The 26316-nt window shown below is 43.8% G+C and overlaps 11 protein-coding genes across 12 annotated transcripts; 8 read left to right on the plus strand and 3 right to left on the minus strand.

Moving 5' to 3' along the window:
- Window positions 1-238: 238 nt before the first annotated feature.
- On the minus strand, window positions 239-1844 carry LOC108115677 (bifunctional arginine demethylase and lysyl-hydroxylase PSR). Its single transcript, XM_017227242.2, has one exon. It carries the CDS (start codon window positions 1758-1760, stop codon window positions 537-539), a length of 1224 nt encoding a protein of 407 aa, XP_017082731.1. The 5' UTR covers window positions 1761-1844; the 3' UTR covers window positions 239-536.
- Window positions 1845-2494: 650 nt separating this feature from the next.
- On the plus strand, window positions 2495-3157 carry LOC108115694 (biogenesis of lysosome-related organelles complex 1 subunit 5). The gene is made up of 3 exons (XM_017227263.2): window positions 2495-2590; window positions 2651-2922; window positions 2987-3157. The coding sequence occupies exons 1-3, from the start codon at window positions 2569-2571 to the stop codon at window positions 3155-3157; spliced, it is 465 nt and encodes a 154-aa protein (XP_017082752.1). The 5' UTR covers window positions 2495-2568.
- A 5-nt stretch (window positions 3158-3162) lies between these two features.
- On the plus strand, window positions 3163-4221 carry LOC108115691 (transmembrane protein 199). The gene is made up of 2 exons (XM_017227260.2): window positions 3163-3754; window positions 3815-4221. The coding sequence occupies exons 1-2, from the start codon at window positions 3163-3165 to the stop codon at window positions 4135-4137; spliced, it is 915 nt and encodes a 304-aa protein (XP_017082749.1). The 3' UTR covers window positions 4138-4221.
- On the minus strand, window positions 4206-5626 carry LOC108115692 (zinc finger protein-like 1 homolog). Its single transcript, XM_017227261.2, has 5 exons — window positions 5350-5626; window positions 5173-5284; window positions 4912-5105; window positions 4654-4855; window positions 4206-4595 (listed from the first exon to the last, which is right to left on the minus strand). The coding sequence occupies exons 1-5, from the start codon at window positions 5449-5451 to the stop codon at window positions 4306-4308; spliced, it is 900 nt and encodes a 299-aa protein (XP_017082750.2). The 5' UTR covers window positions 5452-5626; the 3' UTR covers window positions 4206-4305.
- A 167-nt stretch (window positions 5627-5793) lies between these two features.
- Window positions 5794-6781, minus strand: LOC108115693 (probable DNA-directed RNA polymerase III subunit RPC6). Its single transcript, XM_017227262.1, has 2 exons — window positions 6389-6781; window positions 5794-6328 (listed from the first exon to the last, which is right to left on the minus strand). Exons 1-2 carry the CDS (start codon window positions 6779-6781, stop codon window positions 5840-5842), a joined length of 882 nt encoding a protein of 293 aa, XP_017082751.1. The 3' UTR covers window positions 5794-5839.
- A 513-nt stretch (window positions 6782-7294) lies between these two features.
- Window positions 7295-12733, plus strand: LOC108115695 (pyruvate kinase). 2 transcript variants are annotated; one of them, XM_017227265.2, is made up of 4 exons: window positions 7295-7450; window positions 10664-12053; window positions 12117-12273; window positions 12466-12733. In XM_017227265.2, the coding sequence occupies exons 2-4, from the start codon at window positions 10685-10687 to the stop codon at window positions 12476-12478; spliced, it is 1539 nt and encodes a 512-aa protein (XP_017082754.1). In that variant the 5' UTR covers window positions 7295-7450; window positions 10664-10684; the 3' UTR covers window positions 12479-12733. The 2 variants fall into 2 exon arrangements, with proteins under 2 accessions (XP_017082754.1, XP_017082753.1); XM_017227264.2 differs by lacking the exon at window positions 7295-7450 and adding an exon at window positions 9216-9487.
- Window positions 12734-12873: 140 nt separating this feature from the next.
- On the plus strand, window positions 12874-15434 carry LOC108115661 (pyruvate kinase). The gene is given in 3 exon segments (XM_017227219.2): window positions 12874-13047; window positions 13098-13835; window positions 13837-15434. Coding segments are annotated over 3 exon segments (2247 nt in total). The 5' UTR covers window positions 12874-12999; the 3' UTR covers window positions 15298-15434.
- Window positions 15435-15533: 99 nt separating this feature from the next.
- On the plus strand, window positions 15534-19525 carry LOC108115660. The gene is made up of 7 exons (XM_017227218.2): window positions 15534-16878; window positions 16935-17584; window positions 17645-17830; window positions 17899-18474; window positions 18536-19051; window positions 19120-19290; window positions 19349-19525. The coding sequence occupies exons 1-7, from the start codon at window positions 15709-15711 to the stop codon at window positions 19500-19502; spliced, it is 3423 nt and encodes a 1140-aa protein (XP_017082707.2). The 5' UTR covers window positions 15534-15708; the 3' UTR covers window positions 19503-19525.
- Window positions 19526-19742: 217 nt separating this feature from the next.
- On the plus strand, window positions 19743-21953 carry LOC108115662 (protein suppressor of variegation 3-7). The gene is made up of 3 exons (XM_017227220.2): window positions 19743-19859; window positions 19914-21302; window positions 21369-21953. Exons 1-2 carry the CDS (start codon window positions 19825-19827, stop codon window positions 20857-20859), a joined length of 981 nt encoding a protein of 326 aa, XP_017082709.2. The 5' UTR covers window positions 19743-19824; the 3' UTR covers window positions 20860-21302; window positions 21369-21953.
- Window positions 21204-21953, plus strand: LOC108115663 (protein suppressor of variegation 3-7). Its single transcript, XM_041819110.1, is given in 1 exon segment — window positions 21204-21953. A coding segment is annotated over 1 exon segment (594 nt). The 3' UTR covers window positions 21798-21953.
- LOC108115658 lies at window positions 21924-26310 on the plus strand. The gene is made up of 6 exons (XM_017227217.2): window positions 21924-22029; window positions 22093-22267; window positions 22335-22914; window positions 22980-23133; window positions 23195-23287; window positions 23338-26310. The coding sequence occupies exons 1-6, from the start codon at window positions 21986-21988 to the stop codon at window positions 26183-26185; spliced, it is 3894 nt and encodes a 1297-aa protein (XP_017082706.2). The 5' UTR covers window positions 21924-21985; the 3' UTR covers window positions 26186-26310.
- The last annotated feature ends 6 nt before the right edge of the window (window positions 26311-26316 follow it).

The raw sequence follows: 26316 nt of genomic DNA on the forward strand, positions 1-26316 counted from the left end.
AGTGGTACATTATAATTTAGCTAAATTTTTTAAGTTGCATGTCATCGATGTACTTTGTTTCTTTTTATACAATACGAAGGGAAAACAATTTATATAAAATCGCATTTTTGTTTGAAAAAAGAATTCTAAATAAAACGGAGAAAATAATTTTGTAAAATACAAATTTGTTGGACTGTTCTTTTCTATTGATTTGGGTATATATCTGCGGAGTAAAATCTTAAATGAAACAGTCACGTTATACAAATATATTGGACTTTTTATTTCTGCAATTAAGTTTTACGCTAATGAGTCACGTTGGAGCATCTGTTGAAATTAGGGAGCAGGCTTACGGGAGGGCGAGCATGGAATCAAAGAACTGCAAACATGCTTGTCTAGGTAGAAAAATATTACAAAACTCTGGAACGGCCGGGCTGCAGATGATGATGGTGGTAACCAAAGTGCTAACTCCTACGGCAACGAGGCAGCCGTCGTAGCAGCATCAGCTGCCGTTGAAAGAGGCGCATGAGCAAGCCTTTGCGCTTGGCCCGCTCCCTGCATCAGGAGCGCGATGATCCACCCATGGAACCGGATCCCGAACCTCCTCCCGCCATGCGTCGCTTCTTTTTCTTCTTAGCTGTCAGGCTCTCCTGGCCGCTGTCCGTGTTGGAATCACCGCCATCATCACTCTCCTCCGACGACGAAGAGGAACTGCTCGAGGAGGAGGAGCTTGAGTTACTGGAGCTGTCCGAAGCGAATCCAGTGCTCTCGTTCAGGTTAATACTATCGGCGATCTGGGCCAGCTCTGGTCGTTGTTCACGCAGCACGCGCAGCCACTTGCGCGACAATTTGGGTCGCCCGCGAACAGTCTTGTGCCATACGCAGGGAAAGTTCGTCTGCGAACTAAAGTTCTGGGTAATGGCAATCGTGTCGTCCAGGTTAAGCACCACGTGCCACCAACCGCCGGGCACGAATACAGTCTCACCTTCTCCCTGAAGCACTTCAATGGGCCGGTACTGCTCCGGCCAACTGGGCAGCTGGGTACGCGGATATATAGTGCTAAACCAGGTTATGGCTTCGTCTCGTTGCTTGCCACCCATGGCACTGGTGACTTTAAGCAGTTCCTTGGGCGTTTGAGTGGGGAACAGGCACCAACGTTTATGGCCACGGATGAGCGTGTTCCACGCACTGGTGCCAAGGGGATCGATATGGATCCCAGTGCCGGAACGTGCCGGTCCCATGACGAACCACCTGTACGGTGGACGGCGATTCTCGCCGCAGTACTGGAAGAGGTCGTCGCGGAAGTACCTGGGAACCACATAGTCATCTAGAAGCTTACGCCGCCTATGGTGTTCGCCAAAACTGCTATCGAAAATGTACAGCGGGCTGTCATCGCGAGTACCCTGCATATACTCCACGTAGTACTTCATCTTCATCTTGACGCTGTAGCCCTCGTTGTCTTCTCCGCACTTGAATTTCTGGTTGCGATACTTCTTGGCCAGTCGAGCCAGTGTCCATTTCTCCAGCGCCAACCAGCCATCAGTGCAGCCGCGTATAACCACCGGCTTGTATGGCCTCTCGAAGCGCTCGATGAACTCTGCTTCCGGCACCTCCGACTCCTCGATCCGCTCCAAGTTGTCGGTAAAGTCCCAGAACGGCTCGAAATTTTCGCTATATCTCATTGCCACCCAGGCATTCTCTCCGTCCAGCTCCGGGCGGGCTTTGCGCTTCACCTCACGGGTGCGCTTCCTGGAACGCTTGGGCAGTTTGAATTCCTCGCTCATCCTGGTGCAATTGGTCAATTTTCTCCTCCTAGAAATTAACGCAGCACGACTGTCATCGATATTAGGAGGCGTTATTAGTCTGTACCTATCGGGCTCTATGGTACTTCGATATAAAGTGAGGCTTATCGTCCTAACCCTTTCGATCACTTGTATCTGCTTCCGCTTCCGTTTTCGTTTTTCAAATTTCTAACAGATTATAAACGTATTTTAACAACTAGAAATTTCTAACATATTATAAACGTATTTTAACAATTATGTATGCATTCGCCTGCATATGCAGGCATTTGCATTTGCTTTATGTCTTAAAAACTTAAAAATATTCCTAGAGAAGTTAATTCCGTCCTATTTCAGCTGTGGTGTTTATTAAAAAAATGGTGGCCTACAACGAAAAGCCAATGATATGCGGGTATTACACAGAAATAAATGTATGCATATTAAATAATGAAATCCACATTGCTTCTGAAAAACTCAGTTTTTTATATTTACATACATATGTATATAAATTCAATTTGATGAATTTAACACATTCAAAAGTTGGATGATATAAAACTGCAATCAACGGTTCACAGCTCTTATACTCATTCATAAAGTTGCTTAAGACACAGATAGATATTTTTAAAAGTAAGATAAGTTATTTTGTTACCTTAATTGTTCCATTTAAGCATATTGGCGTAGTGAAAAAATATAACAAAAAACTGATATTCTTATTAATAAAGGCACGCAGTGTGCCCAGTCGCTACATGGTAACTTAGTGGAACCCTGGTAATGCAGGGATTTCTCATGTGACAGCTGTAGACGGAGAAAAATAATGATAAGCCAAGTCGGTCGAGGTGCATTTTCTTAAAATCGGTAGAAAAATCATTAATAACCAGGATTATTCACTTTTTCAGAGCTCTACAAGGTGCCACTTCGCATTTTAGATCATCGCGTGTTTGTGAACGGCGAGATCGAGTTTTTTCTTGAGAATTTTGAGGTGCGGCGCAACGATAGTGAGGTGGAGAAACTTTTCCAGGTCACAGAAACAGTGGGATCTTTGAAGTACGATCTCTCGGAGAGGTGCATTGCATCCGGAACACAGAACCTCAACCAACTGGACACCGAGGTGAACCACCTGCTGGACGGGGTCAACGAACTCTTAGCGAAGGCGAAAGTAGAACGAACTGTTAGTGGGTCACCGTATTATCCGCCCGTTTATCATTGATTAATTGGACTTTTTCGGTTTCCAGGCCAGCACTCAGTTGAAGGAGGCGCGACTGGCACGTGAACAACGCCGGGCGGAGTTTTTGACCAATTTGGAGCACGGTTATCGCCGCATAGAGAACTCGTTCGAGGAGAAGGAGGAGGAAATTGCCGAACTTTACTCGGACCTACAACTTAAACTGAACATTGCCAAGTAGAAACCATGCTGAAGTCAACAATCGTGGACACTCGAGTGCGCCTGGTGCCATCGAAGAAGCTGTTGGAATTCCTGGACGTCCAAAAGAATAACTTCCAAAAGGTGACCGAAAATGTGGCCAAGATTATGAAGCAAAGAGGGTATACTGTTCCCTTAAGGACGAAGATAATAAAAGACAATGAGGTACCCTGCAAGCGTCCAAAGATCGACCAATCCCTTCTGGAAAAACTAACTGAGAATATAGACAGCCCATCAGAAGAACCCGTGAATGATAAACAAGATTCCCCAGGAAAGAATGATAATGAAGAAGAAAAACCTGAGGAGGTGAAAAATGTGTTGTATTTGAGTGACTTTCATTGGCTCTCCAATGAACTAATTGAATTGCGCCGCCAAGACCATTGCCAGGTCTTCCTTCATCAGCTGATTGAGTCCTGCGAACTCATTCTACCCGAAAACGAGATGAAGCCCCGCAATCCTGAACTGGAGGCCCGCTGCGAGCGTCTTCGCGCAGAACAACAGAACCGGGATTATCTGAAGATGACTAAGAACGTGGATGCCGGCCTAAAACATTACCCCGAAGACACCATCTCCTACCAGAGTGAGTATTGGATTAACTCCTTTTTTAAGTCACTCTTACTGATCGATTTTTATAACTTAGTCAAAAGCCTCAACAAGCAGATAATTGCTGTGGTGCAGTTTATCTTCTCTGTGGCCGCTGGATTTACATTCGGTTTCTTTGGAGTTAATTTAATGGTCGGCCCTCTGCCCTTCGGCTTTCGCATTCTGCTGGGCGTAATTGTGGCGCTCATTATAGCCCTGGCCGAGATGTACTTCCTGGCCAAGAAACTGCACGAATACGATGAAGTCTTGGATGCACCCAAGCGCAAACCGCAGCCATCAACGCCGGTAAAGCGAAAGGTAGTATCGCAACCGTCCGCCGATGGAAGCCAGGTTCAGACATTAAAACCTCATGCTGACTAGATAATTAAGGACTCCAAATTATTCTTTATGTACACACACACATCCTTGTATTATTTCGCGTTGCAATGTTAGGTTATATAAATATCTGTAAAAGTTTTATTTTCGGGATTGGGGATTTGGATATCGATTATATGCTACGTATGCTTGGTTCGATTATGAATGCACACCCTACTCGTAGTGGTTCGGCTGTGGATTAGGGTTGTTCCAGCCCTCGTCTAAGGCGTCGGATCCTCCACGTCCTAACCAGGCCATCAAATAGACAAACAAGACAAATGTCAGGATGCCGGCGGTCACCAGGAACCAAGTTCGACGCCAAGGCGGTCGCGAGGAAGGCGCGTAAAACCGACGTGTCCAGCGCGAGAAAAGTTCCGCAGGCGTGCGACGCTGGTACTTGTTATCGTCCCTATCCGTTCCACCAATGGGCGATTGCCGTGGCAGTAACGGTCGACGGCTACTGGCTGTTGAAGAATTTTAATTATGAATTAGACGCTTTATATAGAGTAGACATATACGTACCATAGTCACCCGCGCTGGGCGGATTAAATGCGTCCATTAGGAGCACGGAATGTGGACTGACGGCGTCGTGGCCGTTGAGCTTCGTGCGCTCTCGTTCGCCACCGAAATGAACATGGTGCACTTTGGTCATGTTGCTGACTGCCGCCTGGCTGGCCACTTTGGGCTTAATTGCCTTGAGACTGTTACTCTGATCATCGGAGAGCTATGTGAGTTTTTAAATTTAGATCGAATGAATGGATAGAATTCTTGAATGCTTACCAGGGCAAGTCCCAGACCATTCCTGCCCCAGTTAACTTGCGCGAGGAATGTCTTGAGAGCATCGGCCACCGGGGACACAAGGTTGGAGTTAGGGAAGATTTCCACACTGCAAGCGGGGCACTGGTGACCGCACGGCGCAGTATTAGCGGGCAGAGCTGCTTGGCGGGCGTTTAGGCAGTCCCAGTGAAAAACATCTTGGAATGGTAAGATTATTTTATAGTATTCAATGTTTGGATTAGCAAGACCATATGAAATTCTTACGGTAGCAGACAAGACGGACACAATCTCCCTGGTCCAAAGTCGTGCCGCATAGAGTGCAGTTTGAGATATAGTCGCTGTCCCTAAGCCACTGCAAATACGACTGCACAATACACTAAAAGGAGTAGGAAGAATAATGTAAAGTGAAGAATCCAAAAATGAAGTGAAAGAGATCCTTACCTTTGGATGCGACTGGACCATGCAATGTTCGCAAACATTGACGCGGTGCTCAAAGCAAAACTGGTTCGTCACCAGTCGCTTTGGGCACTTGCACAGACCCATATCTAGGAATTTGGGATTTTTAAGGCGCAGGAGGAATTGCACTTGCCGGCCTTGGGGCAGTTATCGCATAGCAATATCCCAATTTAGTAAATTTTTATTCAGACTTGCGGCTGAAATTTTGGTCGGAATTTTCTATGTGGCATTCACAGGTTCAACAGCCACGTATCTGTTCCTGCGCTTCGAGCGAATGCCAACCAGCTGACGAATGTCCCATATCGTAAAAGTAAATGACAAATTACGATAATAATTGTAGGCTTTGCTTGTTCTACATTTTGAAAAATTTGTTTCAGTTTGATTTTTTAATACTAATGATAGAAGTTTAAAATATGTAAATGACATAAATTTAGTTTAAAACTTAAACATTTAATATCATATTTTAAGTAACTTCTTAATCCAACCAATCTCGCATATATTCACAGGTTATAGCAGTTACATCGCCACAGTTCGAGCAGTTTTTGATTACTGGACAAATGCCACAAGGCATCTGAACTAGACCAGTGGGTGGAAGTGGGGAGTTGACCGCCCGGTAGACATAAGATCCATTGTGCTGACGTACTCTTTCCGCATTGCCATCGTACACCACCGTTTTGAGTATAGTTTCTAAATCGGCCTCCGCCAGGTTGACCTTGCTAATGCCAAGATCTGAGATGAACTTCTGAACCTCATTTACTGTACAGCACGACATCTGCTTGAATGCCAAAGGACCCTCACGCTTCTTTTCCGCGTTGTCTCGTTTCATCTGCAAGAAGCGCAGGCACTGCTGATTCAGTACATCCACAAATTCCACCTCGAAGTCCTGATCTTGGTACCACGCACCGCCTGTTATTGAAAGATCCGGCTCAAGATTGTACAACATATACACCTTCTTTTTGCTAGCCTGTAGAGGAATCAATATATATTATAGCATAATAGTGGAAAATAATATCATATAACCTACGTTCACCGACTTCACAGCCTTAATGAGCTTTTTAGTCTCAAGGTTCTTAAGGATCTTGTTCAGCTGAATCATATTCAAGTTTGACTTCATGCGTATGTCCCTTATCCAGATTCCCTTGTTGCCGCCCTCCTCAACGATCCCGTATACCACCTTCTCTTCGTTGTCCGCGTCCTTGGGTAGCGCGCTCTTCTTCTCAGGGTCCTTGGCGCGATAAACAAGCTTCTCCCCCTTTTTCAAGATCTCTATCCCGCCCTGCTGAAGGAGTATATTCAGGGCCTCGACCCGCGTGGCTGCAGAAACATCGGGGAGCGCCTTCGTCAAGTCATCGTTAGTGGCGCCGGCTGGAATGCCCTGGACCACCGCCAGCAAAAGTTGAGAAACTTCAGCCGCCATTCCTATAATTTTATGGGTATTTTTATTTATTTTTCAATATTTTAAGAAAATAACATGCTTACCGTAAAATACAGAATCAAAACAAACAGTTCGGGGCGAATGGCAAGATACGTTAGCTATAGATGGACAAATTTAGAACATTAAGAATTTCCATCGTATTAACATATTTGCTATTAATCGAATCTTTTACATACTTATGGTAATTCAAATTAAAATATAACAATAAAAACAATGTACTTTATTAATTATTATTTTCTGCAAGAGTAAAAATCTAAGCTGCTTTTTAACTTTTGAGCTTTAAACTCCATTGCAAAATGTTTTTAAACCTTAAATATGTTAGCATATAAGTTTAACTTATTTAGCATCTGTAAAATGTTATCGCTTTAATTCATATATTTTTTTTTTTAAATTTCGTGCCACGAACCGCTTATCTTCAACGGAATCGATAGATTAGCGATGGCAAGTAGGCGGTCATTTGAATAGGCTCACGCGCTCATCTATAAAAGCCGAGTCCAACTGTTTTTTCAATCGCCGAACAGATCGCTTGCCGGACGCACTGTTTCTGATTGGAGTGTTTGCTGCCTGTGCATTTAAATTGAATTAAACTAATTCCAAAACAGGAAGAGCAAATACATCTCTCTGCGAGTTCACCTTAACTGTTTAAAGCAGGTAATTATCAGATCATCACAGGGTGACCTCAATCGAAACATCATCCCACTTAAGCTCTGAGAATTTCGCAAACTTAGTTCGCGGTTAAGACTTTTTGTTGTTGTTGATGATGCAAGCAATTTCTCCACATTATGTAGAATTCAGTGTGCCGCCTCACAAAACACACTCACACCGGCGAATTGAATTCGCACACCCATACAGTCTTAAAGTTGTGTCTCGTTAGCGGAATGTGTAAAGGTGAAATAGAAGTCATTCCATACGGAGCGCGCTTCAAGTATAAAAGCCCATACCATCGCAATCACACCCTATAAAACACGCCATCGGGAATAATGCAGCAATAATAATCTCGAAATGCTGTAAACTTCCATTATCGCAATTGTTTAATGGCGCTGTGACGACGATTCCAATGGGCACAGCATGTATGATGAGTAATTTCGCATAAATGTCGTCTGTGCCGGGCTGTCTAATTCTTTGTTGCTATTTTGTTGTCTCAGTGATAAGCATTTGTTGTTGTAGGCCTGAGCTTCAATTAGTAACGGTGCTAACGTCCTTTCTCCTATAAGTTCAAGGTTAAATGCGCTGTATGCATAATATGTATTACATATTGACTGAAGTCTGGAAAAGCACTTTCACTTTCAGAACTTTTCTCTCGTGCGTTTTCCGGCGACGAAAGCTGCAAAGCAAAAAGCTCATGCTGCACGCTTTTTGCGCGTGTCACTCTTGAGCGAAAGAGAGAGAGAGGGATAAAAGAAAAGCTACTCAATGCTCACGCACTTGCATAATGGCGGTGGGAGTGGGATGAAGCTACTTTTTGTGGCGGAGATTAACTTGTCAAGGTCAGCACAGTGGGAATGGAGGTTTAAGTGGGACAATGGGATCTTTTCCTCGGTTATTTTTTTTTTTCGATTTTTTGTCGGCTGATAAGCGCCATCTCGCAGCTGATGATCGGTTTTTTGTTTACCCACGCACACATGGTGACATCGCGTGCTCATGTGATAATATATTAGCGAAAATTAATAAACACTCGATGAAACGTTGAACCTTCTGTTCCGATTACCGGCTAGCCTAGCCACTGAGCTTTATGCCAGTTAACTCCGAAGCTTCCCGCTCTTTGGATAAACTTTCCTCACACCCTACTCGAAAAAAGTTAGGGTATGTTGAGACAATATGATGTTCTTATTTTCTTAAAACATTCTCATTTTTTATCAGACAATATTACGGGCATAATTTTAAGCGAAATTCTTTCTGCTAATATTTTATGTTTAAGTCTTGATGACATGAGTTTGCTATTCTAAGACTATTATATTGTTATTAGAATTATATTGATCAAAGCTTAAAAGGTCTTTCTTATTGCAGTTAATGAATGAAAATTATCGTCTTTATTATCAAAATTAATTTCTCTAGAAGGAATGCTAGCATAGAAACAGTTAATACCCTTGAGTTATCACTCAGGATTTAGCTTGCTGTATCGAATCCTTTGCTAAAGTAGTAGCCTTGTATTAACTGAGTTTATGGAATTTCTTGATCGAGTATATCCTTCCATATACCCTTCCTGTACTGTATATAAAGCTTCTCGCGAATGTTGGCTCTTTAAGGGTGGCCTGTTGCGTCCGTCTCTTGCCTCTTTGGGTCCTAAACTCTCTCGTGGCTCTCGGGGTTTCTGCGTTTCTGCTCTCTTTTTCTTTCGGGCTACCGACATTCTGAGCGCTTTTGCTACGGCTCGGAAAATTTCCGCTTGCCAAAAAAATCTGTGCGGCAGTCGAACTTTTTGCCTTGTCCTCGCCGCGTCCGAACTTTTTGATATATCCGGATTTTCGGCTCGAACGTGGAAGATATTTTGCCAAAATATTGAAGTCGGGCAGTCGCGGCTTTGTGTGTGTTGTACGTGGTGTTGTGTGTGCAGCTGGAAGATATAGGCGTCTATATCTCAAGACCGATCTTGATCACAAAAGCGATTCGCGTTGGTTACATACTGCCCGTTCGGTAGGCAACAAAATGGTGAACGTAACCATCTACGATGAGGCCCCGCAGCTGAAGGTACGTCAATGTCACGGGCCTGACACTAGCCTAAAATGGTCCATAAAGATATACATAATCAGTTGGCTAGCGGGTTTGCCCGATATCAGAGTCATTGGGGAAAAATAAAAGGAATTATGCAATTGCAGCTGCGAAAATTCTGTCGGTCGCGGTCGGCAGAACTGACCTTCGGCGGTGCAGCGATGCCGACGTCGGTGCACACTTTTCTTCCGCATGCTAATTTCTCTCTTTTACTCTCTCTCCTGCTGTGCTTTTCTCCGGTCCTCTCTTTTGGGCCACCCACACCAAATCGACTCAAGCTGTTCAAGTACCCGCACTTTGTTTACATCAGCAAATTCTGCAGCGAAAGATTCCGAGTTCCCTTTACTATAACGTAAACAGAGAAGGAATATCTTGTTTTATTCTATTTCTAAAGATATAAACACTATCATGTTAGTTGGGTCTAGTGTCAACCCGTATCGTTATCATATTGATTAAAGTTTTGAATTAGTATACTTAATCATTGGTGATTTATTTCTTATCTATAGTTTGATCAATGTCTTATTTACATATTATTTAACAATATCAAAATGGTAAAATGTTTTTTTATAAATATAAAATCGGTGATATTAATGCCGGTTTCTTTGAGGTGTTTGTGGCTTGTCAAATATCCTAAATGGCTTTTGGAACTAAAAGTCCTCAGACTTTTTTTGGCCAAGAAATTCAATTCGTTGCTTAGTTGCTTCTATTTATAAGCACAGCGGGTAGTAAACCTTTAATTTGGTCGATAAACACCGTATCGATCCATATTCCTATAAATAATTATGGGTAATCACGTGCAGAGTTCGGTTATGCTGGGGCTTTAATTTGGTTTCATAATGTCTTGCACTATTTCACCAGGGAATGATTTCGATTTCATAAAACTAGTTTTTTTTTTGAGTGCCTAGATTGTGAAATATAAGGAAACGGTGCTGATTACCTGAGAAGTTATTTGCACATATAAACATAAGTAAATAAAGTTTAAAATAGTTTATTGGTAATAGCAATGCTAAACCCGAAACAATAAACAATCGTATAACTGCATTTAGGCTTAAATTAAAGAAGAGCGATTAATTTTCATGTAGAATTTCTAGAAATAGAATCTGAACAAAAATTGAGATCGCTAATTAATCAATTTTACTGTTCTCCTTTCATTAGCCCAACGAAGTACCGCAAAACATGGCCGCAGGAGCTGATACCCAACTGGAGCACATGTGCCGTCTGCAGTTTGACTCGCCAGTGCCCCATGTCCGTCTGTCCGGAATTGTGTGCACCATCGGTCCGGCCTCCAGCAGCGTGGAGATGCTGGAGAAGATGATGGCCACCGGCATGAACATTGCTCGCATGAACTTCTCTCACGGATCACACGAATACCACGCCGCCACCGTGGCCAATGTTCGTCAGGCGGTGAAGAACTACTCGGCGAAACTGGGCTACGAACACCCCGTGGCTATTGCCCTGGACACCAAGGGACCCGAGATCCGTACCGGTCTGATCGGAGGCAGCGGCACTGCTGAAATTGAGCTGAAGAAGGGCGAGACCATCAAACTGACCACCAACAAGGACTTCCTGGAGAAGGGCTCCCTGGAGGTTGTGTACGTGGACTATGAGAACATTGTCAATGTAGTGAAGCCCGGCAACCGGGTATTCGTCGATGACGGTCTGATCTCTCTGATTGTACGTGAGGTGTCCAAGGATACCATTACCTGCGAGGTGGAGAACGGCGGCTCTTTGGGATCTCGCAAGGGTGTGAACCTGCCCGGTGTACCCGTCGATCTACCCGCTGTCTCCGAGAAGGACAAGAGCGATTTGCTGTTCGGCGTGGAGCAGGAAGTGGACATGGTCTTTGCCTCGTTCATCCGTAACGCCGCCGCTTTGACCGAAATCCGCAAGGTGCTGGGAGAGAAGGGCAAGAACATCAAGATCATTTCCAAGATCGAGAACCAGCAGGGCATGCACAACCTGGACGAGATCATTGAGGCCGGTGATGGTATCATGGTTGCTCGTGGAGATTTGGGTATTGAGATCCCTGCCGAAAAGGTGTTCCTCGCTCAGAAGGCCATGATCGCCCGTTGCAACAAGGCCGGCAAGCCTGTGATTTGCGCTACCCAGATGTTGGAGTCCATGGTGAAGAAACCACGTCCCACTCGAGCTGAGATCTCCGATGTGGCTAACGCCGTGCTGGATGGTGCTGACTGTGTCATGTTGTCGGGTGAGACCGCCAAGGGCGAGTACCCCCTGGAGTGCGTCCTAACCATGGCCAAGACCTGCAAGGAAGCGGAAGCTGCCCTGTGGCACCAGAACCTTTTCAACGATCTGGTTCGCGGCGCTGGCACCATCGATGCTTCCCACGCTGCTGCTATCGCTGCCGTTGAGGCTGCCACTAAGGCCAAGGCTGCTGCCATTGTGGTGATCACCACTAGTGGCAAGTCTGCCTTCCAGGTGAGCAAGTACCGCCCACGCTGCCCAATCATCGCGGTCACCCGTTTCCCGCAGACCGCTCGTCAGGCCCATCTTTACCGTGGTCTGGTGCCCCTTATCTACAAGGGTAAGTCTTTCGTTTTTTAAAGTTTTAAGAATTTTGTATTTTACCTTAAATTTGTGCTTGCAGAACCCGCTCTTGGTGACTGGCTAAAGGATGTGGACGTGCGCGTCCAGTTCGGTCTGCAGGTAGGCAAGAAGAACGGCTTCATCAAGACTGGCGATTCCGTGGTCGTGGTTACCGGCTGGAAGCAGGGCTCCGGCTTTACCAACACCATCCGCATTGTGTAAGTTTTTATTCTAAGTATATTTATATTATGTAAAAAAGTAATTATTATGTCATGCACAATATATGAAATAGGTATTAAAAGATTACAGAATTATTAACGATCTTTATAGCTTGTTGCTAATCTATGTTAAGGGATCTAAATTAAGAACAACGAATATCAAATTAATCTTGGGAATTTCTCTCATTCCAGCACCGTCGAATAAACTTTGCCGCTCAGGAAGTACCTGGATGCGTCGCAGCTGTCGCCGGCGTCGCGTTGATTACTGTTAATAACCAAGTTAATTTATTAATTACACAATATTCGGAATATTGGAAACTGCAGGAGGCTGCTAGATCCGCTGTCAGAAGCGCCGATGGCCGGTCCGGTCCTCAAACAGACACACAAATATAATATACCATTGTTGAATAATATAGATTTCTTCGAAAAATTATAATAAAGTCATCACTGTATTTATGTATGTATGGAACTAAAGTAGCATTTTTTACAAAAGGTTATTTTAGGGATTTTTTTCGATGCTTTGGATTCTTGTCAAATGTAACCTGAGAGACTGCCTTTTTCCGATCGTTAATGTGAAACTTTATCCCTCAGTTTGTAATCATGTTTGACTTATCACGCTAAAACTAAAAAAAAAATTTGGTTTCGGTCTCTCAAAATTTCTTCAAAATTCATCCTTACGCCAGAATCATTTGCCGGAGGGCCAATCTGCCCCCATGTTGCAGTATTATGTCAAACCTAGGATATCGCTGTTACGCCAGCAATTGTAAAAAGAAGGTAAGTGCTTAGGCGTTTTTCTTTACGGATTTCTTACAAATCCTCCCTAGAAACCGCCAAAGTTCCAACTGGACCGCGGACCATTTGCATCCGAATTAGATTACCAGTCGCGACTGCAGTTCCAAGCACCTGCTCTGAGTGTTCCCCTCAGCGGAATCATTTGCACGATTGGACCGTCGTCCAACTGCCCAGAAGTGCTACTGGAGCTCATCCGGGCGGGGATGCGGGTAGTGCGTATGAACTTTTCTCACGGCACCCATGAATACCATTGCCAGACAATACAAGCGGCCCGTAAAGCAATTGCCATGTATGAGGAGCAAACGGGTCTTCCCAAGACCGTGGCCATCGCACTGGATACCAAAGGTCCAGAAATTCGAACGGGCAAGGTGGCCGGCGGCAGTGCCACCGCTGATATTGAGCTCAAGGCCGGTGATAAAGTCACATTGAGCAACAAGAAGGAGCTGGAAAACAACTGCACGAAGGAGAACATCTACATGGATTATCAGCGATTACCCGAGATTGTGAAGCCAGGAAATCGGATCTTTGTGGACGATGGGCTGATCGCCTTGGTGGTCAAAGAATCCAAGGGCGGTGAGGTCGTCTGTGAGGTGGAGAACGGCGGTAAGCTGGGCTCTCAGAAGGGAATAAATTTGCCGGGTGTTCCAGTAGATCTTCCCGGTGTAACCGAAAAAGACAAACAGGATCTCAAATTTGGGGCCGAACAAAAGGTGGACTTGATCTTTGCGTCATTCATCCGTGATGTCACTGCTCTGAAAGAAATCCGCCAAGGCACTCGGACCAACGGGTGAAAGCATAAAGATTATTTCCAAAATCGAAAACCACCAGGGTCTGCTTAACATAGATGACATTATTCGCGAATCCGATGGCATAATGGTGGCCCGGGGCGATATGGGCATTGAAATCCCAATGGAGGATGTTCCACTGGCCCAGAAAATGATCGTAGCTAAGTGCAACAAAGTGGGCAAACCAGTGATCTGCGCTACCCAAATGATGGAATCAATGACGACGAAGCCGAGACCCACACGCGCCGAAGCCTCAGATGTGGCTAATGCGATCTTCGATGGATGTGATGCTGTAATGCTGTCCGGAGAAACAGCCAAAGGAAAGTATCCGGTAGAGTGTGTGCAGTCCATGGCCAAGATCTGTGCCAAAGTTGAGGCGGTGTTATGGTACGAAAGCCTGCAAAACAATCTCAAAAGAGAAATACGTAACACTGCTGCCGACCATGTCTCGGCGGTAACAACAGCTATTGCTGAGGCGGCCACAGTGGGTCAGGCCAGAGCGATCGTGGTGGCCAGTCCGTGTTCTATGGTATCCCAAATGGTTAGTCACATGAGGCCACCATGTCCCATTGTAATGCTTACGGGTAACAAATGTCAGGCGGCCCAATGCCTGATTTTTCGAGGCGTTTACCCACTGCTGGTCGAGGAAATGGTACATGGAAGCTTGAATTTTCGACGCATCATGCAGTCGGGCCTGATGCTAATGGCCAAAATGAACATCCTGGAGCCGGGCCAACAGGGATCGGTTGTTCTAGTCAATGCCATGTCGGCGGAAAAGATCACCTTCCGTCTTTGTACCATCCGTCAGCAGACTACGGAAGAAAGGGATCAAGAGGAACGCTGCCGGAAATTAGCATTGCAACAGCGCTGCAAAAAGAAGGCTGAAAGAGATTCCTGTGAACAAGAAAAGGAATGCCAGAAAATGCAAGAGGCAGAGGAGTGCAAGAAGGCCGACAAATGTAAAGAGCCCAAAGAATCTAATAAATGCAAAAACGATGAGGGAGGTGAGAAATGCGAGAGAATGTTAGAAAATATGAAGTGCAAAAAAACTGAAGAGAACAAAAGAAATGAAGCAGAACTTAAGATAATAGAGGAGGAAATGACCAAAATAGTATCGGCTGAGAAGGAAAAGAGTTCGGCGGCGGAAAAGAAAAATAAGGAGGAACTTAAGAAATGCAAGCTATTTGCAGAAGAAAAGAAAAAGAAGGAACAGGTCAAAAAGTGTAAAAGGCAGGAGCAAAAGAGGAAACTAGCAGAAATGGAGAAAAAATCGAGAAAGACTGCTGCCAAAAGAAAGAAGAAAAGGGAGGTTGAGCTCTGCAAGAAAATGGCGGAGGAGAAAAAGCAAGCCCAAGAGGAGCAGGACAAAAAAAATTTAAAAGCAATATGCAAAAAGATAAAGGAACTCTCTTCGAATCCCGAAAGCTCAAATAAGGGCAAAAAATAGTTTAAATAGGGGGGAGGAGTATTTAAATTTAGAGAAATTGTGATGCTAAATTAAATATTATTCGACACATTTAAAGTAAAACCATGTGATCAAATATAAATGAATTTATACTTTTAATAAAACTTACGAAATGTTGACACCAAGATAGAAATGAACTTAAATCAAATTGCAAATGATTTCTCGCATAAAACACTCCATAATATAACCGCCAAATTTTAAACAGGAACCGGGAGACCATCGATACTTTCAGTCCGAACCGGAAAACAGCCGGTGGTCCATCTCTAATTCATCTATCGGATTGCAACAAGTAAACAAAACAGTGCTCGTGAAAACACGTTCCTTTAATTTCGTATAATTGTTTAATGAGCAAAAAGTTATAGTCTAGAGATTTTTATTGGAGGAACTAGTACCATGTCATTGCCCACGACCAAAGCCACCACGGCGACGGCCACAAACGCTGTTGTCCAGGCAGTTGAAGCGTTTATTCAAAATCAAAATTTACTGGGGGAGATTGCCGAGCTGGATGAAATGCTTTACGACCTGGTGGATATCCACAAGGACAACGAGCTGGCTCTGAAGCGGGTGCTGCAGTGCATCCACAACCTGTTGCAAACGAACTGCAGGTGGAACGTACGTTTCGGGCCCAAAGTATTCCACAAACTTATATCTGTGGTGATTGCGGATAGCTGTGAAGACTCAGCCAGTCGCCGTCAATTGGTAGCTAATTTACTGGTCTGCGTACAGCTTCATATTCAAAAGTACCCGCGGATCGAAGCTAAGTTCGTGTTGCAGCAGCTCTGGTCGCTGAGCCAGAACAATGAGCACCAGCCATATGCAGCCCAGATCCTGGTCCACCTTTTTGAAGACTTCGTCCACAACTTTGGTTCAGACTGTGCCGAGGAATTGCTGGAAGTAACCCGGAGCCTCTTGCAGTCGGAGGTGCGCGAGGATCGTCGGTCAGCTTATTTTCTCATGCACAAGTTGCAGGATATCAAGAAAGTGATAACAGCGCTCCAATGTACCGAAATTCAGTGGAACGCTTATGTGGGCATAATGGAAAATCTGGAGGAGCAGCAGTCGCATCTGGTTCTTCCCACTCTCAGCACTCTGCTGCCACGCGTCGGTTTGATGTCCAATACCTTGACTGAGGACTGGCTGGCCTGGCTAAGGATACTGTGCAAACGCCTCCTGGGCGACAATAACATCCTCGTTCTGCGCTGGACCCTAAAGTACTTTTTATCGCATTCCAGCATGGCCCAGCTATCCCGCTTCAATCTGTTGACAGAATTTTTGACTGCCACTAATCGAACGCAGCTTTATAATCCGGAAGTATCTGATTGCCTCACACAACAGCAAATTAAGGATTTTGCTTCCGAATATCCGGCAGATATTTTGCTGGAAGCCCTTGTTTGCGTTCCGTGGCATGCTGTTCCTTTGCTCCATTGGTTGTTGCTTTGGGAACTCAACCAATTGCCCGTGGTTTCCAAAGAGCTGCTGTTTCAGTTAAGCGCCCGCGTTAGATCTCTACAAAATACTATTCTGCGTGGTGCTGCTATCAATTATGTTATCTTTTCGTTCAGTGTAAGTTCATCTAGAATATTAATTCAATTTATTATATGACATTGGTCTTTTTACAGAACACAATCGACAGTTTGTCCTTGGGCGATTACCTACTGTTCATGGAGTCATTGTACAATACCATCGACCGTTATGAATACCATTATCAACTTATAGACAAAATCGAAAAGTGCAGCAACTTCGAGGAACATATTGGTAATTTCAACAGTCGTTGCTGCGAGCTCGTGGTTCAAATGGACTATAAATATGATGTTTTTGTTGCGTTTTTGAAGAAATTACGAGCATTACCAAGAGGCCAACACGGTTGGTGGCGCCTTTTACCTCTGTTCCTTCATCGAGAGTTGGATAATCCGAAACAATATTTGGATTTTTATACATCTGTCTATAATGTTGATACATCGTTTCTTCAAAGTGGTGTCAGTTTGGAGGAGATGCAGCAACACCTTCTAGATCGCTTGGATTGCCAGACCAGAGAGGAAATTTCCTTCGTGCGTGAGCACTGCGTGGATTTCTTTGTTAAGATAAATTTACAAATATGGAACAAGTTCGACGAATTAAAGCTAAACCCCTTGGAACTTTTGGATCAGGGCACTGATGACACATTTTCCACCATGACGAATACCTTATCGAGTCATAAAGAACCATTGGCAGATGAGAACGTGTTGCCTGCTCTGATTTCCCGATTGGGAAAACTAAAGTGCCGGGAAACGTAAGTATTAAACATGAAAGATAAATTTTTTTGCTTACATATTTATTATTTAAATCTTAGGCAAAATATCCTGAAATATGCGGTAAATAATCTTTCTGCCGAAGAGTATGAGTATTGCGTTGTGGAGGTTTTGCAAAGAAACACATTCTTATTGGGTACCATGGACTGCGCTGAGTATATTAAAGCACCGCCTTCGTATGTTCTAAAAAGATTGCTAGAAGGAGAAACCACTACTGGCGATGCACGGTATTATATTATATATGTTGTTTTAGATTTAACGACACTCTTAATATAACGTTATAACAAATCCCCAGCATAGAACGCGCCTTTGAGTATACGATTGGGCAACGCGCAGATACAGAAGCCATGGACCGAGTCCAATTTATTAATTATGCCAAGACAAATAATAGCTTAGATACAAGCTACATATGTGACGATTTGCTGAGAACTAACAATGAGCTCTCCAAAAAGAAACCACGCTATTTCGCCAACTGCAAGGAACACAGAACGAAAATGCGAATTGGCAAAGCTCTATTGGACCTAAGCGATAGATGGAAATGGTCAAACGAATTGTGGGATGCCGCTTTGTTTCCCGGCGATCAGCCCAATATATGCTTTATTTACGAGTACCTTGTTGCAAAAATGTTGCCATGCATCGATCCCTTGTTAGAGAAATTGAAGCTGCTGGGAACTCTTAAGCCCAGCCAACAAATGTCTCTTATCTCTGTCGTCCACATATACTGTTTGTCCTTTTGGGCAAACCTAAAAATAGAGCAACTTTCCGAAATCTTTGCCGTCCTACTACCTCTCACAATGGGCGCGAATTTTCAGACTCGTCTGCTGGCCCAATTGGTTCTGCATCGTCTTTGTACTAAGTGCGAAGTTGAGAGGTAATCTTCTGTTTATAGCATCGATTATTCGAAGATGCTACTAATTTGTTTATATTTTCAGCATTCAAATGTCAGTAGATGCATTAAAGAGGTCAATTGAAGTAACGTTAGGCGAAAAATTGAAAGAGTTTCAAAGCGAGGCTCGCCTTTTGTTACCAGAACTTGGCTTAGAATGCCCTTATTCCGTTTCTGACGCTATTCTTCAAATGACAAATGCACCCTTTGATGAAAACATTACTTTCGTTGGCTGTAGGTACGCTTTTAGAGAAAAACTGAAACGAGCTTGTGAAACATTTAAAGCGAAAAAGTCAGAAATGACACCTGAGTTGGCTTCGCCTTTGGGTGCAATAAACGGTAATGTGCAGAGAAAGATGAATCCCATTGGTGATATATATCCAGAGAGTGACGCAGTCGAGACGAGAAAAGCTTTGGATAACGAGCTCATTGTTGTGGCTTCCCTTATAGACAAACTCCCGAATTTGGGTGGACTGGCGCGCACCTGTGAAGTGCTTGGTGTTAAGACGCTGATATTGGGTTTGAAATCACAGGCGGAGAAAAGCGATTTCACCAACTTGAGGTATTTATATATATTGTAATATCTGTTCAACTACATATAATTTATTGCTTTTAAATATAATCTTTTAGCATGACTGCTGAGAAAACTTTAAACATACTTGAAGTGAAAACGGAAGCACTGGTTGAATTTCTGCTGGAAAAGCAAATGGAGGGATTTAAAATCGTTGGGGCCGAGCAAACCTCACATAGTACAAGCTTTGTAGACTTTAAGTTTCCCAAAAAGAGCATTCTATTGCTGGGGTAACTCCTTCGCTAATCATATTTCTTTTTTAGAAATTTATAATTTTCTTTTCCTCAGGCATGAAAAGCATGGAATACCAGCAGACTTAATTGGGTTCTTGGACTATGCCGTTGAAATTCCCCAGTTTGGATTAGTACGTTCCTTGAATGTGCATGTGACTGGATCACTCTTTATTTGGGAATATTGCAAGCAGCACTTGACCAAGCACTAAATAAATTTTTTATCCACACAGTACAATTCGCTAATTTCTTTTGAAATTTATGTTATTGTAAAAAAAGCTTTCTATATATTAATATTTAATTTTTTTTCTTAAATCAAAACATTAACAACAAATTCTGTAATTAAATTTGATTCGAATTTTACTAATGTATGATTGTATCAAACATAAATAATTACATTTTTAAAGATTACCGGCTTGTTATCGATAATATCTTAAGTGAAATGGCTAATCGATATTTTGCAAACAGCTGATTCTAAAAAACAATAACTCAGACTTCCAAATAAACAATTTTGAAAATTCGGGTAATAACGCCATGAGCTTCTCGGAAAACACTTCCGATTTGGAGTGGTAAGCACCCAAACCTTGAATAACTATTATTATACGCGAAATAAACAATTATAGGAAGGCGAGGAAAATCAACAAGTCGACGTCAAAGCGGGAGGAGGAACAGAGATGTTCATCGCGGACTCTAAAACCCAAGTATAACCAGAAGTTTTGCGAGAAGTGGCTCAAGATTTTCGATCCGTGGCTGCGACGAGCTGCCGAGGACCCCAACAAGCCCTTCTGTCGCGCATGCCAGTGCACCATGGACTGCAATCGGTGCCACCTTGTGAGGCACGAGCGGACCACAAAGCACAAGCGCAATCTGGAGGCGTTGCTCACAAAAGGCGAGGGAGCGGCGCTCCAAGAGTTTCGAATTCGACAGCAGCGTAGCAAGTATTACCACCAACGAAAGTTGGCCATGCGGCAGGAGGAAGATGAAGATCCAACGACGGAAAACGTCAATTTGGAGCCTCCCACTAGGACTTTAGGAGATTCGGTCCCTATGACGATAATTTCTGTTTCGAACTCCTGCTCAACAGTCATTGAAGAAGTGACAGTGCCCAAGCAGGAACTCCTTTCTGAGGCGGAGGCCACCACCAAGATAGCCGAATCCTCGCCAAGCTTACCCAGACGTAGTGAATCCTCCTCCGCTACCTCCAACCAGGACGGTCTGAAGCTACTCATGCAGATCCATCAGGACAAGAACGACCTGATGGACTCCTTCCGCGAACTCATGGGTAGCCAGAGGCTTCACACTCCACCGCCCAAGGAGAAGAACCACGTGGACCTGTTCTTCGAGAGCGTTAGCTCTAGCGTAAAGGCATTGTCTCCAAAGTTGGTGGCAGAGGCAAAGATGCGGGTATCGCAGTTAATCTGCGAACTAGAGTTGCGCGGTCTCAGAGAGAAAATTCCCACGGAAACTATAAATCAAAACCCATTAACAAGTAGATCTCATGTTCTTCGGCCGCCAGGACACTGTAGTCCAGCGGTGGCTGAGCAGTCCGGCTTTAGCGGGATTAGTTGAGCGTCATAGTTTAGATGAAATATTTAGTAATAATTTTTTAAGTTGAATAAAATAGATTATAAAAAAAGGCTGCGGCTTAAACATCATTAAACGTAAACATTTCAATTAAACTAGATAAAAAGTTATATGAAATGATTGTAAAGAATTTTGAATAACCTTGATTTTTCAGTAAATTGTTCAAACAAGTAGATAGTAATCGTATAAATTATCATTTTATCGATAGCTTCGATAGGCAAACAGTAAGACGCCGGTTGATGATAGTTAACAGTTGTAGTTAAGATATGCATTTTATTTGACTAATCTAAAGAATTCAACGAAACTGTAAAAATAATAAAAGCGAAAGGATGTGGAGCAGCTCATGTGTATCCGACAAAACGACTACCAAGAACGAGGAAAACGAGCAGGAGTATAATGTTTTCATTAAAGAAGAGGATCATATAAAGGTGCGATCAAAAAATAACCAGCTAATTTTAAAGTTTACAGTTTAAAGCGAGAAATATCATTTGCAGTCGGTCAGGTCAAACCGCATCAACATGGCAGTGAGGCGAAATCTGTTACCGTATTCGAAGCAAACGCCCCAGAACCGCCAGGAACTTATCCAAAGCATCAGACGAGATCGGGAAGTTCTTGGGGCCTACTTCCAACGATTGACCTGGAATCGAGAGCGAGACAAATCACCCACTGCGCCGAAAGTTTCTAATCATCCTATTCTTCAGAGAAACAGCTACGATTTGTTCTTTGAGAGTGCCTGCGTCAGTGTGAAAGGATTGCCACCCAAACTGGCGGCAGAAGCCAAGAGTCGTATCTCCCAAATCATCACCGAGTTTGAAATCCGCGCTATCTCGGAAATGGAAGCACAGCACAGCCGCCAAACGCAGGGGCGACCCATAATGGATAGTGAATCAGGGATTGTCTACGAATTCCATCCCTGCTCGTAAAGTAGGTTTGGTGTTTACCTTTAAAGTCCCTTAACTCATCAACACTACATTTTTGACGCCACCTTGCTCCGGACTTTCAAAATTCATAATAAAAATTAGAGCGATCAACATCTACTAAATAAAAAGGCGGTCATTTGGTCGCGTTTCGGCCCTAAATTATTGTAACACGTTAATTTAAAGGTGGTTCAATGGCCGGAAATCTGAAAGTATGCATCATTGGAGCCGAGGGCTGGTAGGCTTTCTCAAACTCCAACCTATAAACACATCTAAATTATTCTGGAATTGTTTTTCATAGGGGCACGGCCATAGCGGCCGCCGTAAGCAACAATGTCTTAAAGGGTGGCTTTGACAGCCAGGTACATATCTATGTTTATGATGAGATGATTCGGAACACCGCTTTGTCTGAGGTTATTAACAGTCATCACGAGAATGTCAAGTATCTGCCTGGGATTAAGCTGCCCAATAACCTGGTAAGGGAATCTTTTTTGCAGTTTTTGCACTTAGAAATTTTTATATTAAGTTGTAATTTCTTTTCAGATTGCAGTTAATGATCTTTTGGAAGCTGCCCAGAATGCAGATATTTTGATATTTTCCATGCCCCATGAATTCGTCAAATCCTATTGCAACATCTTGGCTGGAAATATTAAGGAGACTGCTTTTGCCGTATCCATGACCAAGGGCTTGATGCGCGTCAGTGGTGAGGAAATAGGGCTCGTGTCGCACACCATCAGCGAGCGACTGGCCATTCCATGTTACTCGATGATGTCTGCTCATAGTGCCATGGAAATGGCTCAGGGAAAGCTATCCGAAGTGACCGTCGGCTGCAACGAAGATGCACATGCCAAGCTGCTAACTCAAGCCATGCAAACCAACAATTGCAGAATTATTTCTGTTAATGACGTCGATGGAGTAGAGCTGTGCGGAACGCTTAAGGATATTATCGCCCTTGGAGCTGGTTTCGTAGATGGGCTTCGCTTAGGCGAAAACGCACGGTTGACAGCCATCCACCTGGGGATAAAGGAAATGATGCGGTTTATCAAGACGTTCTACCCCTCCGCCAAAATGTCTACATTCTACGAAAGCTGCGGAGTAGCTAACACGGTAGCTTCAAGCTTTGGTAAGTACAAGGATAACAATATATATTTATTTAGTAAGTAATGATTTTAATTTGCGTTTATACAGTCGATAAGAATGCCACCTTTGCAAAAAGCCTTGTAACCTCGGGCAAAACAATTGAGGAAATAGAAGCCAACCTACTTCAAGGCCGCAAGTTATTAGGACCTATGGTGGCCAGTGATGTGAATGGATTTTTGGAGAAGGAACTCTTGCAACACGAGTAAGCGGGGGCTGCAGTAAATAATTAAAAACTTTATTGATTTCAATCCCTTTCGAAATAGATTTCCTCTTTTTACGGCTATCCACCTCATATGTCAAAGCGAGGCTCCGCCAGAACTGATGGTAGAAGCTCTGAGAAATCACCCAGACCTAAGGTAAAAAACAATGTTCAAGATAAACTTAACCTATCCTTATCCTATCTCAGCAATTCATCTATATCGCATTTACTAAGCCACGAGTCGGAGAAGGGCGAGCAAAATAAAGACCATGTGCTGGATCAAGTGGCTGACACCCTGCCCAAGCTGAGAAGCGCTTTAGATAAGGTTTTGGCTAGAGCGGGCAACGAAAATTTTAAGGACCTTAAAGTGACGGAAGACTGGACAGAAGTCAACGAGTACGACACCGAGGAGACGACTTCGAGACAACTTGCATCACAGGATTCCTCCCTTGAAGCCGAAGAAATGCCAAGCCGACTGAGTGTGCAAGCTACGCGTCTTCATAATGACATCCGGGACGGAAATGTGCAGGTGGCCTTCAAAATGGACATTGATGAAGGCTATAGACAAGTGCAGCTCTTGCTGGAAGAAGATCGAGATAGCGCTAGGACCCTGTCCCTCATGTCACCTAGAATGGCTGCAGGCCAAGAGGATGACAATACTAAAACACATAAAGTACACTATATGGACTCATCCGTAGAATCTGATCGCATGGCCGAAGAAAGCATTAACGATACAACGGATATACTAGACGTGAGTTCGGAGTCTGAACCTCTAAATTTGTCCAACCAAAAAAGCGAACATTTCGATCATGGAGAGCCAAGTCCTTCAAAGCTTCTAAAGATGGCCGAACTAAAATCTGATATAGACCAACAAGAAGCGGTTAATATTAAAGCTCAGGAGAATCTAATAAAATCTATTAGGCAGACTATTCAAGCTCTTGGTGATAAGGAAAAAATGGAAAAAATAATTGCCCAAAGTCAAATGGAGGACGAAACTTTACAGTTAAAAAACCAAGTGGACGATGCAGATTTTGAACTGAAAAGTAAAATTAAAACAGATAATCCCCAAATGGAGGAGGGTGAATCTTCTCAACTGATTAGCGAAATGGAGGAGAAAAACTCTCAGCTTAAAGGCGAAATTGAGGATGAAACTTATCAACTGAAAGGTGAAATGAGTGAAGAAACTTCTGAACTGAATAACCCATTGGAAGAGGAAATAAATCAACTAAAAAATCAACCATATGAATCCGAATTTGTTGGTCTCAATCCAGAGGAAGCGCATTCTCTGGAAGAATCACAAGACAGGCAGCAACTCAAAATTAAATCAAAAGCTGATAATCTTAAAGAGCTTATGTTCGCCGATTCAGAGGAGCCTTTAGAGGCCGAGAAGCTTGTCGAAATGAAACTTCAGGATGAAAACGAATTCGAACTGAACGAGGAGCCACTCATTGGGAAAAAAGGACGTACTTACACTAAAGAGAAAATGGAGCTCGAGGAGATGCTCGAGTGGCAAAAAATAATGCAACGAGAAAAAAATAATCTTCAAGAAGATATCCAGAACTACTCTTCAGAAGAATTAGAAGATTCCAAAGCTTACGAAGACCACTCGAGGCTACCAATAGAGCATGATGATAGGTTGCAGGATTTGGATACCCATCACGATGAAGAGCTCCTTCAAGTACGGGCCGAGAACAGGGAGATCAGCGGCTCTGACGAGCTGCTAAACAAGTTTGGTGAGCGGAAGCCGTATCAATATCTGGAAGAGGCCAATACACGTTATTATAGCGAAAGCAAGGATATGGAGACTGGCCATCACGAGTGGGATTGGCTAAAGAACAGTGAATCAATTGATAATGACGACCGCACGACAGAGCCTAACGCCAAGGAAACAAACGAAACACTCAGCAAATCTGACCAGGATAGGCTAGATAAGCTGACACATCAACTAAAGGAAGCTTTGCAGCATGATTTGGATGTGAAGTCGTTAAGCCAAGGTGATGAAAACAATGAAAGTATGTCCGAGGAAGAATCGGATCCCGAAATTGCTAAGAGAATTACGGAGCAACCAAGTACCCCCACACCTGCTCAAATTCCAGCTGTGCCCTTGTCAGTTCCATCGCCCAATAAACAGTCCAACATTCCCGAGGGCTCTCCCCAGTTCGATAATCAACCCCGCTCAGTTCCACCACCTTCGCCAAGAACCAAACCTTTCATGCCCAAAGAACAACAGCCACGGCGTACAGATGCCCCCATCAAGTTCGAGGATGAAGTCAGGCAACCCGATGTGCCAGCTTCGAAAAAGAATGTCCCTGCAGATACACCCAAAACTGAGACGATTATTGATCCGATGGCTAAAGATGTCTCCACATCAAAGCCAAGTAAGCCACTGAAAACCAAAAAGGAAGCGCTACCAGCTAAACAGCGAAAACAGCGTGGTGGCTCCGCAGATGCTAAAAATGCAGACCAATCCGAGGATACGAAAAATACCGAAGAGCATCGGCAATATATAGAAAATCAAAAAGCCCAGCTCGAAAAAATGGGCAAGAAGATCAGCGTTATGCGCAAGGGTCAAGATCGTCGTGTGAACTACAGGGGCCAGGACCCCTTTAAAGGTGAACAGGATCTACACTCTAGGCCGCCGATGGACACCAGCCTCGAAAAGGACAAAGCGGGGGAGTCCCAGGGTCTGGGCCATCAGCGTCGTAAGGTGGTGGTAACACCGCCATTCCATCCACCTATTAATCCTCGAATGCGTGTGCCACGGCCACCCTTCGACGGACGGGATCATGAGTTCCATACGATGACCACCATGCCAGTGGGTCTTATTCCGGCAGTCAAGTGGCCCTCAAAGCCTGTAGCTCTAAAGCAGAACCCCACCTCCTTGGTTGCCACTATCCAAGTACAACAGTTTGGTACACTGCGAAGTCAGGTCGCACCGCAACCCTTATTAAGAATGCCCTCTGGAATGCCCCGCACGCCGACTTTTACAAAGATCCTTTGTGCCTTGCAGTTAGGACTGCTGGCTTCGTACCTGGCTAGGTGCAAAAGGGATTAATCTGTGGATTAGACTCCAATGATGTTCCTGAGCTCGGCGTTTTGAACCCCCTAATTTAAGCACTAAGATCTTCTATAATGACAAATTACTTTACATTTCATTGGAATAAAAGGTGTTAGGGTTAATCTTAT

The sequence above is a fragment of the Drosophila eugracilis genome, unplaced genomic scaffold (assembly GCF_018153835.1).
Source record: "Drosophila eugracilis isolate 14026-0451.02 unplaced genomic scaffold, ASM1815383v1 contig_47, whole genome shotgun sequence".
Lineage (NCBI taxonomy): Eukaryota > Metazoa > Arthropoda > Insecta > Diptera > Drosophilidae > Drosophila > Drosophila eugracilis.